Below are 22,188 nucleotides of genomic sequence, written 5' to 3' on the forward strand. Positions count from 1 at the left end.
CATAGGTTTTTGAGAGGAAGATCTTGTCAAACCAATTTTCAGATTTTTTGAAAAGAAAAGTGCAAAGGTTGCAAAGCATAGAACACAATTTACTTAGACCATCAAGAAGTCTTTGATACAGTCCTGTGCTGAAGATTAATTCTAAAACTTGAAGCTATACGTATCAGATCTCAAGTTGGGAACCAGTAGGAGACAAAGCGTACTAATAATTGGAGAATGCTCCATGTTGGCATGATGTCGTCAGTGGAGTTCCTCATTGGATCTGTCCTAGAACTGTTACTGTTACTTTTTCTGATTTACATTAATGACATACATTCTGATGACGTTACTAAACTTGTTAATTCTATAGAGAATACTAAAATTGGAGGTAAGACAGACACTGAAAAGGTAGTTAAAATAATTCAAAAAGACTTGCATAATTTTCATAACTGGGCAAACAATTGAAAAGTGCAGTTTAAGGTAAAAAAGTGCAAAGTGCTACACATGGGAAAAAGGATTGTCAATTATAAAACAAAATAAAAAACACTGTCCTAAAGGAAACAAACACTGACACAACATTTTCATCATCTAAGCAACAAGCAAATAAAATGTTAGGTTATATTGAAAAAACTGCTGAATATAAATCAAGTGACATTTGGCTTAGACTATATTATGCACTAATGAGACCATATCTGGTGTATTGTGCCTAGTTGTGGTCACCATGCTAAAATAAAGAAATAGCAGCACTTGACGTTGTGCAGAGAAGAGCAATCAGGTGAATCCAAGGACTTAAGGACTCTGACAAAGTCTTCAGGCTTAAGGGTGAATCACATACTCATAGACACCAGTGGAAATTAGGGAACGTGCATTTACGTCTGAAGCCAGGAAGCAATTCTTAAATCAGAGTTTTGAGAATCTACTACAAACAACCAACACAAGTAGTTGAAGCAGAAACCTTGACAACCTTTAGGAAATATCTGGATCAGATAGTGGAACAGCTTTGCTATTAGCTAAACAAATCAGCAGTCTCCTCTTCTTTATCAGATTTCTTATGTTCTTATTTTATAGCAAATGCAAAGTTCCATCATGCCCCCAGTCACACATGAGGGCTAAGGGAGTGTGTAATGGTCTTGTTGAGTAAGTAATAGAGGGAATGGTGTAGCACACAGACAGTAACACAATTCTCATTACCACCATTAAAATGATGGAGGTCGTTCTCACAGACATCCTGTAAGTACACCAATCCTTTATGTGCCTTCCACTGTAAAAAGATATAAACCTATGAAGTATTTTTTTTGGTAATTTACCAGAAGATAAATGATTTTTTGTTACATGCCATGCTGAATTATATTCTTTATTACTTTGTAAATAATATGATGTGTGGTCTTTGAAAGGTGCTATAAAATACATTTTTATTGTAATATGGAAAGTTGCTGAGCAGGACAATGCATTTAATGATTATTACTGCAGATCAAGTGGTTTATTTTCCTTTGCATAGGTCCTAATATTTTTCATTTTTATTTTTTTAATACATACATTTTAGGAAACTCCCAGGTTAACTTTCCCTAGATATTTACTTCTTTTCTTTTAGTTTTATTGAATTTATTGGTCACACTACAGTAACTAAAACTCAGTTCAATCAAAATATTGACCATTACAATACTCCAGACATCACTGTATAAATTAAAGTGTAGTAAATCATAATCAACAACCAACACCCATCCCCTACGTAATTCAGAGAGCGATGTGAACAGAAATCCCAGTGTGAAAAAGTCCCTCGGGTACAGTAGAACTTTCAAGGAGAAACAGACTACAAGCAAAGACGTGGGCAGTTTATTTTAGAAGAACATTAAACAATTTTTGCACATTCTGAAAGTAATTACAGTACTTCAGATTACCTGTTCATACATCCCAGGGTTATTCGCACCTGAATAACTCCACCCAGATAAAAAAAAAAACGATTCAGACAGCCATTAATGTCATAGTTGCTTTCCTTATTTCTACAATAAAATGACTAAACAGCATCAGAAGTCAAGTTTAAAGGAATATAATTTATGTGTTTTTGCACTGAGTTTTCAAGGTGAAATTACAAGCAACAGTGTATACCTATTTTAGGGAAATTGCAAAGCACGCAGTTAAATGATTATTTCCTTAAATTGAGTTGGAAATGATTATGTTGTCAGACAATACAAGACCACAACTGAAATACAGATGTACAGTATGATAATGCAGCCTTATTGATGGTGCGGATAAGTCAGTCTTGGTCAGGGGGTGTGCAGAATATTAAAGATTTCATTCTTTAAAGTCTAATTGTATACCTAGAATGTGTGTGTGGTTTTAATTTTAATCTTTACTTGTTCTGTGTGAATACATTACAGAAGTTAAATGACATTCAAACATAACTTTCTAAAAAAAAACTTAAAAGCCTGAAACAATTAAAATGTGTAATCATAAGCAACACTAAAATCCATACTCTTACCCAAATCCATTGAGCAAATTAGGAATAAGATGAGAAAAAAAGAGAAAGGGGGGACCAATAAAGTTTACTTGTGGTAAAATAACATTAATAATATCTTGTTAAATTCTAAAGAAATCTGCAATTTCCACATAAAAACAATTATATTTTCTCTACTTTTAGATTATATAAAATATAATTTCACTAGACAATATAAAGATGAGAAGTCTAATGTCTTAACTACTGTGTAGCAGACAAGGGGTTCAAAGACACAGCAGTGTGTTTTCCTTAAAGTGTCTTCTACATAAGTTACTGAGTGAGTGAGTGAAGAACAAACTGATCAGCGGCATAGTGGCGAAAATTACTCATGACTGGAGCACAGAGCAGAGCCTACAGTGAGGACTTCTTACAAGAGTTTCTTTCCAGATCCAGTCAGGCAGGTGCATATTCAGTGTTGTCTTCCTCTTTCCGTGGTCTCAAGTTATGAATATTTACAACCCAGTAGTGTACCTGAAAGAAAAGCAACGTCATACAACCTTCTTCTTTTGATCTTTGTAATGTTGATGTTTTCATATCTGATCTTTTTTCCTTCCATAAAAGTGAAAATAATTATAGCAATACTCTGAGATGGAAATACAAATTTTAGGATGATATTCTTTTTAACTGTATTAGCTCTGCCTGCTAAAGAGAGGTGAAGTGTTAACTATTTGTTGGCATTTTGTGTAGTGTGTGCCATCAAACTGTCAAAATTTAGTCTGAAAAGTTCTTTAAGCTCCATTATAATTGTAACTGCCAGACACTGTCTAATATACTATTACAAGCAAATGTATTACGGGCAAAGGTTGATTTTAAATCTAGAGATCTAATAAAAGTCATTTAGTACATTTCTTAAGATCAGCAATGATACTTTTGGGTTACTGATGAACAGAATCATAATGCCTACAAAGCGAGATATTAAATTGTTCCATTCCTTCCCTTAAAATTCCCTTTATTTCTTTGTTTTGCTGTAGATAAAGAACTGAATATTTGATAACAATTGCAAATAGCATTGGAGATAGTGGACACAACAGTTTTTTATCCTCTGTGAATATCATCATCATAATCATCAGAGATTTAATGGCCATTTTCCATTTTTAAACAGGTGAGGTAATTGCTTCTTAAAATTTTTTTCCTCCACTCTCTGTGGTCCTGGGCATTCTTTTGGGTGAGTCCCATTCTTTTCATATCTTCTGATACATCCTCCAGCAAGGTCTTCTTCAACCTCTGTCTGGGCCTCATCGCTTCCACCTCCATGTTGGTGCACCATTTCACTCAGTTATCCTCTGGCTTGCAGTCCACCTGCCCAAACTAGGATGGTTGGTTTCTCCTCAGCACAACACCTACTGCCTCTTCATCAAGTCTTTCAATAAATTCAGTATTCATCTTCTTCTAACTCAGTGACACTCTAGTCTTTGTTCTTTCCAGTTTTACTTCATGTTCTGCTTTCATAGGCCACATTTATGTCCAATAGAACCAACTACCCTAATTCAATTTTCATAAACTTTTCACTTCAGTATCAATGAGATTCCTTTAGAAGTTAGAATTGTGGACAACTCCGTGAATTTCTCTCATGCACCTCTAACCCTTGCTATTACAGTTATGCAACTGTGAATATTATGAAATATTCAGTATTTTCCCCTTTAATTCCTCTTCATTTTTGCCATCAACACCAGTTCATAGACATGCTGTTTGGGTGAATTAACGTTGCTGTGTCTGTGTGTGTTCACCTTATGAGGGGTTGATGCCCTCTCCAGGGATTTTAACTGCCTTATGCCCTGTGCTTGCTGGGATGGGCTTCAGCTTCCCTGTAAACCTGTCCTGGATAACTGGATTAAAAAGATGGATGGAAACTTATTGCTGTTAAAGGTCTGTGAACAGTATTGTGAACTAAGAATACCTTAAAATTTTCACATCAGAAATCTGGTATTGTAAAACTTTCTTCACTTATTTATGAAAGAATCAAAACGATGTATTTCTTGATCATTAGAGTTAGATTTTGGTCCCTTTTTTTCACTTCATTTTCTAACCTGCTTAATCCAGACCACGGTCATAAGGGCGCACTGGAGCCTATCCCAGCATGTAAGGCAGGAATGAGCCCAGGATGGAGTGCCAGTCCTTCGCAGGGCAAACACACACTTCCACACACCAAGCATACACTAGGGTTATTTTAATGTTTTCAATTCACCTAACCTGCATGTCCCTGGACAGTGGTAGAAAACTGGAGCAAATCCATGGATACACGGAGAAAACATGCAAACACCATGCAGGGGGGACCCAGGATGCAAACCCTGGTATCCCTATTGTGAGGCAGCAGCACTGCCACTGTGATACCATGTTGCCCTTTGTTCCTTCTCTTTGAGAACATATAAAAATGCAGAAAACGGACTCAGGCAAATACTTTTTAAAGCTCTGTATAACCAATATCTGCGTTTTTTTTGCATTTAGTTGGTAAATCAGTAATAGTTGACAAAATCTGACAGACAGAAATGGACATTTTTATCTCCTTTTCATTTTAGAATATGCGCACACACACATACACAAACACACACCTCAAAGCCAAATTATATACTGTATGCCTTTCAAATTAATTGTATGTTTTTAGAATATGCAATGCACATCAACATGAGGAAAACATACAAACTCCATTTAAAAGTTCTGCAGGTGAGTAGTAAACCAGGACACAAGCACCATGAGGTGGTACTGCTGCCCTTTGCATTGCTGTGCCCACCCAGGCCAAAGAAGCAAGAGTTCTAAATGAAAGTCTGAATACTGAGGACTAACCTCAATTCAAAAGAGCTGTCATTACAAATGAAAACACAGCAACTTATGAAGATGTAGAAGTAGCGTTCATGTTACTTTTATATGTAATTAATTACACCCCATTAAAAACTAATACAGAATATGTAGGCCCAATTCTTAAAGTAACCTTTAACACAAAAAATAGCAGAAACACAATTAAATTATTTTCAGATTTTATTGATTCTGCAGTACTAACTACTGGGAGAGGTTAGTAAAAAAACTAAAAACAAACCCCAGTTTACATTTCAATTATTGGCCAAATATGATTAGCATTTTCTTATCTTTGTTTCTCTATTTCATTACACATGTTTAGATGAATATTCAGCATGCACTGAGCTCCCCGAGCTGCACCGGTATTCCCCATATCCTTTGTTAGTATTACTTCCTCAAGTGACAGTAAACTCTACTGGCACCCTCACAGACATTTCTTTTCTCATTACATTAACTGTCAATTCTGTTTGTAGAGGGATTTTGACAGGTAGGTTGAATTCAGTCTCTTGAAGTTGAAGATTCGGTTTTCCCTTTTTCAACACTGAAGGTGTTGGAAGCCGACATGCTGGTCTCCATTCCTACACCAGGCACGATATCAAGAGTTAATTTAGTTCCAACAGTAATTGTGGTGGATTTGCTGAAGAAGATGCTCTGGTTGACATAGGTTTCATATTCTTTGGTGGCAGTGGAAGAAAAGGACTGCTCAGTGTCAAATGGGTTTACTCCGACCAACTCGTCGATCTTCACATTCTTCTCCGACTCCTTGACCATTTTCTCCCACTGAATTTTCCTTTCACAGTAGGGGAATCATACTTCAGTGGACGAACTAAGGAGAGCTGATCATTGAAACCGAGATCACCATACTTTGCCACCTTTTCCCCTGCTCGAGCAATGAGTTGCCGGCCTCCACAGTCTCCATGTTCATACAGGACCCAGACTCCTCTGTGGACAATATGGGCCGAGGCAGTGTCATTGAAGTCAGAAAAGATGAGGTTCGTTTCAATAGCGACATCTTTCTTTCTTCCACCGTAATTAGCATTGTCATATAAAGAGATCAAAGGGTCGTCAAGGTTGTCAGTGATGATTTGCAGGGAAGAAAATACATCATTCCCTTCAACAGTGCCATACTGCCCTTCCTCGTACACAAACTGCCGGCCTTTGAAGTTAGGATGCTCATAAGCTACCCAAGGGGCACCAATTACCATTAAGGATGAAATGCAGTCATTGAAGTTTTCATCAATTAGACTTGGAACAGTTTTGGTGAACTTCCTGCTCATCCCCTTGAAGTTTTGATGCTCGTAGACGATGATTTTGTTCATGGTTAGAACTTCGATTTGCCTTCTTATTGAAGTCAGTAGCAATGAATACCCAGAGCTCTCTGTAGTGCCCTTTTAATGACGAACTGCTTATTTTATAGACATGAGTCCAAAGGCACTCCTCAAAGATACATGCAAGGCAGATAGATAGATAGATAGATAGATAGATAGATAGATAGATAGATAGATAGATAGATAGATAGATAGATAGATAGATAGATAGATAGATAGATAGATAGATAGATAGATAGATAGATAGATAGATAGATAGATAGATAGATAGATAGATAGATAGATACTTTATTAATCCCCAAGGGGAAATTCACATACTCCAGCAGCAGCATACTGATAAAAACAATATTAATTAAAGAGTGATAAAAATGCAGTGCTAGTTAAAGAAACCAAGGTGGAGAGTGCGAGGCAGGTATAACAGACCACCACATTGTATGATGTTAACATTTACACACCCCCCCCCCCCCCCAGTGTGGGGGAGGAACGATCTCCTCAGTCTGTCAGTGGAGCAGGACAATGACAGAAGTCTGTCGCTGAAGCTGAGACACCCTGTAACTGTTAGGTTTGGCACCTACCTTTGTTTAGATTTTTCTCTGTTAGCTTTAATTTTATGTTATCTTTCTGACTATTACCTAATTTGCTTTATGTACTATTTTACAATTTATTAGCTTAATCCATCCATCCATCCATTTTCCAACCCGCTGAATCCGAACACAGGGTCACGGGGGTCTGCTGGAGCCAATCCCAGCCAACACAGGGCACAAGGCAGGAACCAATCCTGGGCAGGGTGCCAACCCACCGCAGGACACACATAAACACACCCACACACCAAGCACACACTAGGGCCAATTTAGAATCACCAATCCACCTAACCTGCATGTCTTTGGACTGTGGGAGGAAAACGAAGCACCCGGAGGAAACCCACGCAGACACGGGGAGAACATGCAAACTCCATGCAGGGAGGACCCGGGAAGCAAACCCGGGTCCCCAGGTCTCCCAACTGCGAGGCAGCAGCGCTACCCACTGCGCCACCGTGCCGCCCCCATTCCATTATCCCTATACAAATATTTAAAGCCAAAACTCATAATTCATGTAGTTCTTATCTTTCCTTCTCTCTTTTCCTATCACTTTCATCTGAAACAGTGGATGACTTAATCCCACATCTGGTAGTTGCTTGATCTCCGCACTCTTTGTTACTTTGTTACACCCTGCAAGGGTTTGTGCTCACGAATATTCACCAATGGACTGGTACTCCTTATAGTACTACTTCCTGAATTATGCCCCGTGCTGCAGAGATAGTCACTGGCCTCATGCAAGTGGATCATGCAGATATTGAGTTTATTGTGTTACAGTTAAAAATAGCATTCGGTTTAATTTGAAAAGCTTGCCTTTTTCCTTAAGGATCTTAATTCCTGAAACCATTTTTTGTCATTTACAGTCACTATAGTTGTAGTGATTTTCAAGCAAATATGTGTTTAGAAAATAACATTGCCATACCCATTGAATTGTCTTTTCTACTTCTAGAACATTACCATGGACGTTTCTTCCTCTTATTTACAAATTTCTTCCTATTTTAAGCACCTCTGAAATGGATTACTGCAATGCACTTTTATAAAGTTTTCCTACTTCAAGGTATTAAACAACATCAGAATGCTGCTACTAAGGAATTGACAATGACCAGTAATTAGGAATACATCATCTCTAGACTACAGTGTCTACCTGTCTGATATTGTACACTAGTATCTTCAACATTTTTTGACCAAAACTCCACATTATCTGTTATCATTATTATCTTCCCTTTATTGATCTTGAAGTATCAATAGAATATGCATAATTTTGTGAGCTGAACACAGTTTTAAATTATGCTGTCTTTCTAAACACTGATTTATACTTCTGTGTCAAGCCTACACCATCCAACTTGAGCTGACCCTCTAATGTACTCATTTCTAATCCTATCCATCCTTGTCAGACCCAATGCAAATGTTAGCATTTTGAACTCTGCCACCTGCAGCTCTGTCTCCTGCTTTCTGGTCAGTGCCACCGTCTCCAACCCATATAACATAGCTGTTCTCACTACCGTCCTGTAGACCTTCCCTTTCACTCTTGCTGATACCCATCTGTCACAAATTACTCCTGTCATTCTTCTCCACCCATTCCACCCTGCCTGCACTCTCTTTTTAATCTCTCTTGCACAATCCCCATTACTCTGTACTGTTGATCCCAAGTATTTAAACTCATCCACCTTTGCCAGCTCTACTCCTTGCATCCTCACCATTCCACTGACCTCCCTCTCATTTACACACATGTATTCTGTCTTGTTCCTACTGACCTTTATTCCTCTCCTCTCTAGAGCATATCTCCACCACTCCAGGGTCCCCTCAACCTTTTCCCTACTATCACTACAGATCACAATGTCATCAGCAAACATTATAGTCCACGGGGACTCCTGTCTAATCTCATCTGTCAACTTGTCCATCACCATTGCAAATAAGAAAGGGCTCAAAGCCAATCCTTGATGTAATCCCACCTCCACCTTGAATGCATCTGTCACTCCTACCACAGACCTTACCACGGTCACATTTCTCTTGTACATATTCTGTACAACCTTTACGTACTTCTCTGCCACTCCCGACTTCTTTATACAATAACACAGCTCCTCTCGAGGCACCCTGTCATATGCTTCCTCTAGGTCCATAAAGACGCAATGCAGCTCCTTCTGGTCTTCTCTATACTTCTCCATCAACATCTTCAGAGCAAACAACGCATCTGTGGTGCTCTTTCTTGGCATGAAACCATACTGCTGCTAACTAATCATCACCTCACTTCTTAACCTAGCTTCCACTGCTCTTTCCCATAACTTCATGCTGTGGCTCATCAATTTTATCCCCCTGTAGTTATTACAGTCCTGCACATCCCCCTTATTCTTAAATATCAGCATCAGTACACTTCTTCTCCACTCCTCAGGCATCCTCTCACTTTCCAAGAATCCATTAAACAATCTGGTTAAAAACTCCACTGCCATCTCTCCTAAACACCTCCATGCTTCCATAGGAATGTCATCTGGATCAACAACCTTTCCATTTTACATCCTCTTCATAGCTGTCCTTACTTCCTCTTTGCTAATCCATTGCACTTCCTGATTCACTATCTCCACATCATCCAACTTCTTCTCTCTCTCATTCTCTTCATTCATTAACCTCTCAAAGTACTCTTTCCATCTGCTCAACACACTCTCCTCGCTTGTGAGTATGTTTCCATCTTAATCCTTCATCACCCTAACCTGCTGCACATCTTTCCCAGCTCAGTCCCTCTGTCTAGCCAATTAGTGTCCAACCTTTCATATAACTCATCATATGCCTTTTCTTTAGCCTTTGCCACCTCTCTCTTCACCTTGTGCCTTATCTCCTTGTACTCTTGCCTACTTTCTGCATCTCTCACTATCCCACTTCTTCTTTGCCATCCTCTTCCTCTGTATACTCTCCTGTACTTCCCCATTCCACCACCAGGTTTCCTTTTCCTCCTTCCTCTGTCCAGATGTCACGCCAAGCACCCTTCTTGCTGTCACCTTTACTGCTTCTGCTGTAGTTTCCCAACTGTTTGGTAACTCTTCACTACCACCCAGTGCCTGTTTTACCTCCTCCCTAAACTCAACCTTGCAGTCTTCCTTTTTCAGTTTCCACCATTTGATCCTTGGTTCTGCCCTCACTCTCTTCATCATGCATTGCAACGTCATCCTACAGACCACCATTCTATGCTGCCTAACTACACTTTCCCCTGCCACCACTTTGCAGTCTTCAATCTCCTTCAGATTGACTCTTCTGCATAGGAAGTAATCTACCTGTGTGCATCTTCCTCCACTCTTGTATGTAACTATGTTCCTCCAACTTCTTAAAATACGTATTCACCACAGCCATGTCCATCTTTTTGGCAAAATCCACTATCCTCTGACCTTCTTCATTCCACTCCTTGACACCATACCTACCCATCACCTCCTCGTCTCCACTATTCCCTTCACCAACATCCATCCATCTATTATCCAACCCGCTATATCCTAACTACAGGGTCACGTGGGTCTGCTGGAGCCAATCCCAGCCAACACAGGGCGCAAGGTGGGAAACAAACCCCGGGCAGGGCGCCAGCCCACCGAAGCTTCACCAACATGCCCATTGAAATCCGCTCCAATCACCACTTTCTGTCTCTTGGGTACACTGTTCATCACTTCATCCAACTCATTCCAAAAATCTTCTTTCTTATCCATTGCACACCCAACTTGCGGTGCATATGCACTAACAACATTCATCATCATACCTCCAATTTCCAGCTTCATAGTCATTACTCTGTCTAACACTCTTTTCACCTCCAAAACACTCTTGACATACTGTTCCTTAAGAATAACCCCTACCCAATTTCTCCTCCCATCCACACCATGATAGAACAATTTGAATCCATCTCTGATCAACCTGGCCTTACTCCCTTCCATTTAGTCTCTAGCATGCACAATATATCAACCTTCCTTCTCTCCATCATATCTGCTAACTCTCTCCCCTTACCTGTCATACATTCAAAGTTCCTACTCTCAGTTCCACTCTCTTTACTTTCCTCCTCTCCTCCTGCCTCCAGACATGTCACACCCCTCTTCTTCTCCTTTTTCTTCTTTGGCCAACAGTAGCCCAGTTTCTGCAAGCACCCTGTTGGCTAACAGCACTGGTGGTGGTTGTTGTTAACCCAGGGCTCGACCAATCTGGTATGGAAATTTGTATTGTTGTCTGCATATTGACTTGGAAACATTTTACACCGGATGCCCTTCCTGACATAACCCTCCCCATTTATCCGGGCTTGGGACCAGCATGAAGAAACACACTGGTTTGTGCATCCCCTGTGGCTGGGTTTCCACTGTACAAAAATATAGACCTATTTTTTTATGTTTTTTTTTTGTAATTTACCAGAAACCATGCTGAATTATATTCATTATTACTCTGTAAATAATGTCATGCGTGGTCTTTGAAGGGTGCGATATAAAAAGTACATTTTATTGCATTATGGAAATATGCTGAAGAGGACAATGCATCTAGTGATTATATTACTGCAGCACAAATGGTTTGTTTTCATTTGTTTGGGTCCTAATATTTTTCATTTTTATTTTTTCAATACATACATATTAGGAAACTCCCAGGTTAACTTTCCCTAGATATTTACTTCTTTTCTTTTAGTTTTATTGAATTTATTGGTCACACTACAGTAAGTAAAACACAATTCAATCAACATATTGACCATTACAATACTCCTGACATTAGTGTAAATTAAAGTGCAGTAAATCATAATCAACAACCAACACCCACCCCCTACGTGATTTAGAGTTTGATGTGAACAGAAATCCCAGTGTGAAAAAGTCCCTCAGGTATAGTAGAACTTTCAAGGAGAAACAGACTACAGGCAGAGCCCTGGGAAATTTCTATTAGAAGAACATTAAACAATTTCTGTTAATTCTGAAAGCATTTACTTCAGATTACCTGTTCATACATCCCAGGGTGATTCACACATGAATAACTCCATCCAGATAAAAAAAATGATTCAGACAGCCATTAATGTCATAGTTACTTTCCTTGTTTCTACAATAAAATGACTGAAAAGCATCAGAAGTCAAGTTTAAAGGAATACAAGTTATGTGTTTTTGAGTTTTCAAGGTGAAATTACAAGCAACAATGTATACCTATTTTAGGGAAACTGCTAAGCATGCAGGTAAATTATTATTTCCTTAATTTCAGTTGCAAATGATTATGTACTGTATGTCAGACAATACAAGTAACTGAATTACAGATATACAGCATGGTAATGCAGACTTATTGATAGTGCAGATAATTCAGTCTTGGTCACGGGTTGTGTAAAATATTAAAGATTTTATTCTTTAAAGTCTAATTGTATAGCTAGAATGTGTGTATGGTTTAAATTTTAATCTTTACTTGTTGCATGTGAATACATTACAGACATTAAATGACATTCAAACATAAGTTTCCAAAAAAAACTTACAAGATTTTAAAAGTCGGAAACAATTAAACTGTTTAATCATAAACAACACTCATATTTGTACTCTTACCCAAACCAATTGAACAAATTTGAAATAAGATGAGATAAAAAGAGAAAGGAAGGCCCACCGTTTTACATAGCCTCTTATTAATTAAAACAATAGGAATTTAGCAGAGACACAAGCATGAGCTCAACCAAGTTTATTTATGGTACAATAACATTAATAATATCTTGCCACATACCAAAGAAATCTGGATTTTCCACATAAAGACAATTAGATTTTTTTCTATTTTTAGATTATTTTAAATATCATTTCACTAGACACATTACCAATATAAAGATGAGAAGTCTAATGTCTTAACTACTGTATAGCTGATGAGGGCTTCAAAGACACAGCAGTGTGTTTTCTTTAAAGCGTCTTCTAAATAAGTTACAGAATGAGTGAGTGAAGAACAAACTGATTACTGGCATAGTGGCGAAAATTACTCATGACTGGAGCACAGAGCAGAGCCTACAGTGAGGACTTCTTACAAGAGTTTCTTTCCAGATCCAGTCAGGCAGGTGCATATTCAGTGCTGTCTTCCTCTTCCCATGGTGTCTAATTATGAATATTTGCAACCCAATAGTATACTTGAAAGAAAAGCAACATCATACACCCTTCTTCTTTTCATCTTTGTAATGCTGATGTTTTAATATGTTGTCTTTTTTTCTTCCATAAAAATGAAAATAATTATAGCTATACTCTGAGACAGAAACACAAATTTTGGGATGATATTCTTTTTATCTATATTAGCTCTGCCTGCTACAGAGAAGTGAAGAATTGACTATCTGTTGGCATCTTCTGCAGTGCATTCCATCAAACTGTCAAAATTTAGTCTGAAAAGTTCTTTAAGCTCCATTATAATTGTAACTCCTAGATACTGTCTAATTTACTATTATATGCAAAAGTGTGTAGGGCAAAGGTTAATTTTAAATCAAGAGATCTTATAAGTCATTTACCTGTAGTACATTTGTTAACATCAGCAGTGATACTTTTGGGTTAGTGATGAACAAAGCAAGATATTTTTTGCTCCATTCCTTGCCTCATATTCCCTTTATTTCTGTGTTTTGCTGTAGATAAAGAACTGAATATTTGATAGCAATTGCAAATAGCATTGGAGATAGTGAAAAGAACAGTTTTTGTTTATCCTCTGTGAATATCATCATCCTGTTCATCACAGATTTAATGGCCATTTTCTATTTTTAAACAGATGAGATGATTGCTTCCTGAAATTTTTTTCCTCCACTCTCTGTGGTCTTGGGCATTCTTTTGGGTGAGTCCCATTCTTTTTACTTCATGTTCTGCTTTCATAGGCCACATTTATGTCCAATAGAACGTATTACACCTCATACAATTTTCATAAACTTTTCCCTTCAATGTCAATGAGATTCTTTTAGAAGTTAGAGTTGTGGACGACTCCCAGAATTTCTCCCATGCACCTCTAATCCTTGCGATGTATTTCTTGATCAATACAGTCCATTTATTCAATGTTAAATTTTGGTTCCTTCTTTATCATCTCATTTTCTAACCTGCTTAATCCAGACCACGGTCATGAGGGTGCGGTCTATCCTAAAACATAAGGAAGGAACAAGCCCAGGATGGGGTGCCAGTCCATCACAGGTCAAACACACACTCCCACACATCAAGCACACACTAGGGCTCATTTAGTGTTTTCAATTCACCTAACCTGCATGTCTCTCGACAGTGGTAGAAAACTGGAGCAAACCCATGCAGACACAGGGAAAACATGCAAATTCCATGCGGGGGGGGGGGGGGGGGGGGGGGGGGTTGGGGGGCCCAGGATGCAAACCCTGGTCTCCTTACTGTGAGGCAGCAGCACTGCCACTGTGCCACCATGCCACTCTTGGTTCCTTGTCTTTGAGAACATATAATAATGCAGAAAACTGACCCAGGCAAATACTTTTAAAAGCACTGTATAACCAACTTCAGCTATTTTATTTTGCATTTAGCTGGCAAATCAGTAATTATCGGCAAACTTACACAAACAGAAATGGACAGTTTTATTTCCATTTCATTTTGGAATATGCACACACACACACACAAGCACACAACTCAAACCAAATTATATTTCCCTTTCAAATTAACTGTTCTTAGAATGTGCAATGCACATCAACATGAGGAAAATATACAAACTCCATGTAAAAAGTTCTGCAGGTGAGTAGTAAACCAGGACACAAGCGCCATGAGGTGGTACTGCTGCCCTTTGCATTGCTCTGCCCACCCAGGGCAATGAAGCAAGCATTTTAAATTAAAGTGAGAATACTGAGGACTAACCTGAATTCAAAAGAGTCGTCATTACAAATGAAAACATACAGTATGAGAGCAACTTATGAAGATGCAGAAGTTGCTTTCATGTTACCTTTACATGTAATTTATAACCCTTTCAAAACTATTACAGAATATACTGGCCCAATTCTGAAAGTAATCGTTTACACAGACAATAGCAGAAACACAACAATTTGATTATTTTCAGATTTTATTAATTCTGCAGGCACATATCATTTCAAGATTTTCAACTACATTCAGTGAAAATAGTAAAAACAAACCCCAGTTTACATTTCAATTATTCACCCTTTAAATGGCTTTAAAAATTTAATACACAAATATGATTAGCATTTTCTTATCTTCCTTTCTCTATTTCATTTCAGCTGTTTAGACGAATATTCAGCATGCACTGAGCTCCCCGAGCTGCACCGGTATTCCCCGTATTCTATTTTAGTGTTACTACCTCGAGTGACAGTAAACTCTACCGGCACCCTTACAGACATTTCTTTTCTCATGACATGAACAGTCAATTCTGTATGTGGCTAGATTATGACAGGTAGGTTGAGTTCTGTCTTCTCTCTTTTAGCTGTAGTTTTGGTTTTCCCTTTATCAACAGTGGAGGTGTTGGAAGCCGACATGCTGGTATTCATTCCTTTTACATTCTTTAGTGGCAGTGGTAATGGGGATTGTGGAAGAGAGATGAAAAAGAGAGTGCAGGCAGGATGGAGTGGATGGAGAAGAGTGTCAGGAGTGATTTGTGACAAACGGGTATCAGCAAGAGTGAAAGGGAAGGTCTACAGGACGGTAGTGAGACCAGCTATGTTATATGGGTTGGAGACGGTGGCACTGACCAGAAAGCAGGAGACAGAGCTGCAGGTGGCAGAGTTCAAGATGCTAACATTTGCATTGGGTCTGACAAGGATGGACAGGATTAGAAATGAGTACATTAGAGGGTCAGCTCAAGTTGGACGGTTGAGAGACAAAGTCAGAGAGGCGAGATTGTGTTGGTTTCGACATGTGCAGAGGAGAGATGCTGAGTATATTGGGAGAAGGATATTAAGGATAGAGTTGCCAGGCAAGAGGAAAAGAGGAAGGCCTAAGAGAAGGTTTATGGATGTGGTTAGAGAGGACATGCAGATGATGGGTATAACAGAACAAGATGCAGAGGACAGAAAGATATGGAAGAAGATGATGTACTGTGGCAACCCCTAATGAGAGCAGCCGAAAGAAGAAGAAGAAGTTGGCAGTGAAAAAAAAAGACTGCTCAGTGTCAGACCGGTTTACTCCGACCAGCTCATCAGTCTTCACATTCCTCTCTGACTCCTTGGTCATTTTATTCCACTGAATTTTGGCTTTCAAAGTAGGGGAACCATATTTCAGCAGACAAAGAGTACAGTGCTGATCGTTGAAGCCAAGATCACCGTAGTTTGTCACCTTTTCCCCTGCTCGAGCAATGAGTTGCTGGCCTCCACAATCTACATTTTCATACAGGTTCCAGACTCCCCAATGCACAATATGGGATGAGGCATTGTCATTGAAGTCAGTAAAAGTGAGGTTCGTTTCAACAGTGACATCTTTCCTTCTTTCACTGTAATTAAAATGTTCATATAAAGAGATCAAAGGGCTGTCAGGGTTGTCAGTGATGATTTTCAGGAAAGTAAATGCATCATTCCATTCAACATTGGCATACTGCCCTTCCTCGTAGACAAACTGCCGGCCTTTGAAGTTAGGATGCTCATAAGCTACCCAAGGGGCACCAATTACCATTAAGGATAAAATGCAGTCATTGAAGTTTTCATGAATGAGACTTGGAACAGTTTTGGTGAACTCCCTGCTGATCCCCTTGAAGTTTTGGTGCTCATAGACAATGATTTTGTTCATGGTTAGAACTGCGATTTGCCTTCTTTTTGACGTTAGTAGCATTGAATACCGAGAGCTCTCTGTAGTGCCTTTTTTATGAAGAGCTGCTTATTTTATTGGCATGAATACAAAGGCACTTCTCAAAGATGCATATCCGTAAGCCTTGAAAAGTGTAAAAACACTCCGTAATGTTAGATTTGGCACCTATCATTTCTCTGTTAGCTTTAATTTTAAGTTATCTTTCTGACCATTAATTAATTGTTTTATGTACTATTTTACAATTTATTAATGTGATGAGGACATATTTACCAGTCATTGCATCATTATTTTGTATTGTTACCGATAGCTCATTGTTTTGCATTGTGTAATCTTAGTATAAATTAAGAAAAAGAATTTTAATGCAATTTTAAATTCATAACAATATTTCTTATGAGCTATTTAGTTTTTTCATCTCATGATTACTTAAATCAAATCCAATGCAAAACATATTCATATAAACAGATAAACTCTCACCAGTCCAGTTTAGACTTGCAAAACACACATGTATTCAGAATATGGAGGGAACCCGAATTACTCACAAAAAAAAAACAAAGTATGTATAAACTACCTACAAATATAAACCTGTAACTAAACAATCTCCACTATGCCATTATCCCTGTGCAAAAGTTTAAAGCCATAATTTGTGTAGTTGTTATCTTTTCTTCTCTGTTTTCCTATCACTTTCTTCTGAAACAGTGGTGCAGTGCATACTGTAGCACTCCTGTCTGACTTAAACTGCCAAGTGTGGGTTTTAATCCCACATCTGGTAGTTGCTTGGTCTCCACACTCCAGTCTTGGTTTGCTTTTTCACACCTCGTGAGGATTTGTGCTCAAGAAAATTCACCAACCGACTGGCACTCCTTCCAGAACTACTTCCTTAATTATGCCCCATGCTGCAGAGATAGTCACCGGCTACACGCAAGTGGATCATGGAGATATTGAGCATATTATGTTACAGTAAAAAATAGCCTTCGGTTTAATTTGAAAAGCTTGCCTGTTTCCTTAAGGATCTTAATTCCAGCAACCTTTTTCTGTTATCTACAGTCACTATAGTTGTAGTGATATTCAAGCAAATATGTGTTTATTGCAGAAACTAACATCTCCGCACCCATTGAATTGTCTTTACTACTTCTAGAACATTACTATGGATCTTTCTTCCTCTCGTTTTCAGATAGCTTCCTATTTTAAGCACCTCTGAAATTAATTACTGTAATGCACTTTTATAAAGCTTTCCAACTTCAAGGTATTAGACAACACCAGAATGCTGCTGCTAAGGAATTGACAATGACCAGTAATTAGGAATACATCATTTCTAGACTACAGTGTGCACCTGTCTGATATTGTACTGTAGTATCCATCCATCCATCCATTTTCCAACCCGCTGAATCCGAACACAGGGTCACGGGGGTCTGCTGGAGCCAATCCCAGCCAACACAGGGCACAAGGCAGGGAACCAATCCTGGGCAGGGTGCCAACCCACCGCAGGACACACACAAACACACCCACACGCCAAGCACACACTACGGCCAATTTAGAATTGCCAATCCACCTAACCTGCATGTCTTTGGACTGTGGGAGGAAACCGGAGCGCCTGGAGGAAACCCACGCAGACACGAGGAGAACATGCAAACTCCACACAGGGAGGACCCGGGAAGCGAACCCGGGTCCCCAGGTCTCCCAACTGCGAGGCAGCAGCGCTACCCACTGCGCCACCGTGCCGCCCTTACTGTAGTATCCTGAACATTTATTGACTGATAACAGTTTTGTTTAATTTCAAAACCTCAGATTATCTTTTATCATTATTATTTTCCCTTTATTGATATTGAAGTATCAATAGAATATGCAAAATTTTGTGAGCTAAACACAGTTTTCTATTAAGCTGTCTTCCTAAATGCTGATTTATACTTCTGCATCACGTCTACGCTGCAGGCTATGCTTTTGAAAGCAGTTTATTCTTCTGTGTCGCGCTGCACATACATGTCTGAACGCGAGTTGGTGGTGTTTTTAGCACACTACAAATGCGAATGATCCATTTTTGTCCATAGGTGAATGTATCTGTTCTTCACAGTTTTCTCCTTTTTCATACATTCACTGAATTCAAAACTGATGTTTGCGAATATTTCATGCCACCACTTGGTTGTCATCTGATTGTCTTTGTAATGTAGTGATGAGGTATCATATACTGTACATGTGTATATGTTCTAACGTATTCAACAAACCTTTTTTTGATCTGCTCCATGTTTACTTTAGAATAATGAAAGATGAAAACAAGTACATTTCAGGAAGTACCTAGTTACCAAACCAAACAATTAAAGTCACTGGGGTCTACATTGGGTCTGCACACTCAACTTTTTGAGGATATAAGCGTCAGGCTATGGTGTAGTTACGTCATAGGCTACATGGCCTTCAGTGCAGGTACACCGTAGGCTCAACAAAGAAGTTTAAATCAGCCTTCACAGTCATATTTAAATGAGCTTTCTCCAATCACACAGGAGAAATGAAGAACGAGAGAGGGTATAGTAGAATATATTGTAGTAAAATTTAGAAATGTTAAAGGGCATATTCCTTTTCTTTATCTAGAGATAGCAATACATCAGAGGAATCAGATGACAAAAATATTATGTTGATCACACAGCACTATGTTGGATAGCGATTGTCTGCCCATAATCAACCTGCTTTGATCTTGTAAAACTAACAGGATCACAATTCTTTTTCAAGAACTGTAAAGGAAAATTATAAAATAGATAATTCTGAGAAATACCAGCCAGCATATCAAGAGATCAAAGAGGCATTTAAAAAGGTCAAAGGAGAAATTGAAACAAAAAATTTCTACTGAACTATAAAACAAGTAATTTTTTTGAGTACTATTCCAGTAAAAAGATGAGAAGTCAAGCAAAATTACACCTTTTATTGGCTAACTAAAAATATTACAACATTAGTTGTAATTAGTTGTAATTACAACTCAGTTGCCTTGAAAGCTTGCATATTGTAATCTTTTTAGTTAGCCAATAAAAGGTGTGATTTTGCTTGACTTCTCACTACATTCATAATGGCTAATGCAGTAAAACACCCTAGTACTACAGTAAAAAAAAATGATAAAAGAGAATTTAAGAAATCTCAGGAACACAAAATGAGTAGTAATTGAAAATGAAAAGGAAATATACGGAGCCCCCGAGGGGACATTGTGTAATTTTTTTTCTGGGGATTTTTCTAGTGTGCACCAGATAGTTTAAAGTGCGCACCAGATAGTTTCAAGTGAGCACCACATAGTATCAAGTACGCACCAGATAGTTTCAAATGCGCACCAGATAGTAACAAGTGCCCACCAGATACTTTTAACCGCACAGTAACTGAAAAGGGGCTACCTATACATAATTTTTGATGAATATTAGTTAAGTTTTATTGTTGCACTTAGGAAAAACCCATCTAGTACCTTCAATATCAGACAAAAATCTTCCTTCTTCACATGCAAACCATTTTTTAGACTTCAATATATGTTTTAAATGTCTTTCAGTAATAATGTATCCATGACAAACTGCAAGAACAAAAGCTTTATATTTGTGTTTAAGATCAAGCTGAAAGAATACTTCTATAAAGTCTCCAATTTCCATCCATCCATCCATCCATCCATCCATCCATCCATCCATCCATCCATCCATCCATCCATCCATCCATCCATCCATCCATCCATCCTCTTCCGCTTATCCGAGATCGGGTCGCGGGAGCAGCAGCTTGAGCAGAGATGCCCAGACTTCCCTCTCCCCGTCCACTTCTATAAGCTCATCCAGGGGAATTCCGAGGCGTTCCCAGGCCAGCCAAGAGACATAGTCCCTCCTCCTGGTTAGATGAGCCCGGAACACCTCACCAGGGAGGCGTCCGGGAGGCATCCTGATCAGATGCCCGAGCCACCTCATCTGACTCCTCTCGATGCAGAGGAGCAGCAGCTCTACTCTGAGCCCCTCCCAGATGACTGAGCTTCTCACCCTATCTTTAAGGAAAAGCCCAGACACCCTGTGGAGGAAACTCATTTCAGCCATGACCATAGGTGAGGGTAGGAACATAGATCGACTGGTAAATTAAGAGCTTTGCCTTACGGCTCAGCTCCTTTTTCACCGCGACAGACCGATGCAGAGCCCACATTACTGCGGACGCCGCACCGATCTGCCTGTCGATCTCCTGCTCCATTCTTCCCTCACTCGTGAACAATACCCCGAGATACTGTACTTGAACTCCTCCACTTGGGGCAGGATCTTGCCCCCAACCCTGAGAGGGCACTCCACCCTTTTCCGGTTGAGGACCATGGTCTCGGATTTGGAGGTGCTGCTTCCCATACCAGCTGCTTCACACTCGGCTGCGAACCGATCCAGAGAGAGCTGAAGGTCACAGCCTGATGAAGCAAATAGGACAACATTATCTGCAAAAAGCAGTGACCCAATCATGAGCCCACCAATCCGGACCCCCTCAACGCCCCGGCTGCACCTAGAAATTCTGTCCATAAAAATTATGGAATTAGAATCGGTGACAAAGGGCAGCCCTGGCGGAGTCTAACTCTCACCAGAAATGGGTTTGACTTACTGCTGGCAATGCAGACCAAGCTCTGGCACCGGTTGTACAGGGACCGAACAGCCCTTTTCAGGGTGTCCAGTACCCCTACACGGTCGAACACCTTTTCCAAGTCCACATAACACATGTAGACTGGTTGGGCCCCTCCAGGACCCTGCTAAGGGTGTAGAGCTAGTCCACTGTTCCGTGACCAGGACGAAAACCACACTATTCCTCCTGAATCCGAGGCTCAACTATCTGATGGACCCTTCTCTCCCCTTAATAGACTTTTCCAGGGAGGCTGAGGAGTGTGATCCCTCTGTAGTTGGAACACACCCTCCGGTCTCCTTTCTTAAAGAGGGGGACCACCACCCAGGTCTGCCAATCCAGAGGCACTGTCCCTGATGTCCATGCGATGTTGCAGAGATGTGTCAGCCAAGACAGTCCTACAACATCCAGAGCCTTGAGGAACTCTGGGCGTATCTCATCCAGCCCCGGGGCCCTGCCACCAAGGAGTTTTTTGACCACAATGGTGACCTCAGTCCCAGAGATGGGAGAGCCCACCTCCGACTCCCCAGGCTCTGCTTCCTCATTGAAGGCATGTTAGTGGGATTGAGGAGGTCTTTGAAGTACTCCCCCCACCGACCAACAATGTCCCGAGTTGAGGTCAGCAGCGCACCATCCCCACCATATACAGTGTTGACACTGCACTGCTTCCCCCTCCTGAGACACCGGATGGTGGACCAGAATCTCCTCAAAGCCGTCCGGAAGTCGTTCTCCATGGCCTCCCCAAACTCCTCCCTTCT

General features: G+C 39.7%; 1 protein-coding gene and 1 long non-coding RNA gene across 2 annotated transcripts in view; one reads left to right on the forward strand and one right to left on the reverse strand.

The window, feature by feature from the left end:
* Window positions 1-22,188, forward strand: part of LOC127528991 (uncharacterized) — a 195,117-nt gene that overhangs the window by 115,637 nt on the left and 57,292 nt on the right. The gene's annotated exons all lie outside the window — the stretch shown is intronic.
* The window catches only part of LOC114655955 (epidermal differentiation-specific protein-like), a 64,913-nt gene continuing 58,031 nt past the window's right edge, over window positions 15,307-22,188 (reverse strand). Inside the window, exon 2 of the mRNA XM_028807289.2 lies at window positions 15,307-15,404. Within this exon, the coding sequence (XP_028663122.2) occupies window positions 15,316-15,404 (89 nt within the window). The 3' untranslated portion in view covers window positions 15,307-15,315. The remainder of the gene's footprint in view (window positions 15,405-22,188) is intronic.

Source organism: Erpetoichthys calabaricus, chromosome 8, assembly GCF_900747795.2.
Source record: "Erpetoichthys calabaricus chromosome 8, fErpCal1.3, whole genome shotgun sequence".
In the NCBI taxonomy this organism is placed as follows: Eukaryota; Metazoa; Chordata; class Cladistia; order Polypteriformes; family Polypteridae; genus Erpetoichthys; species Erpetoichthys calabaricus.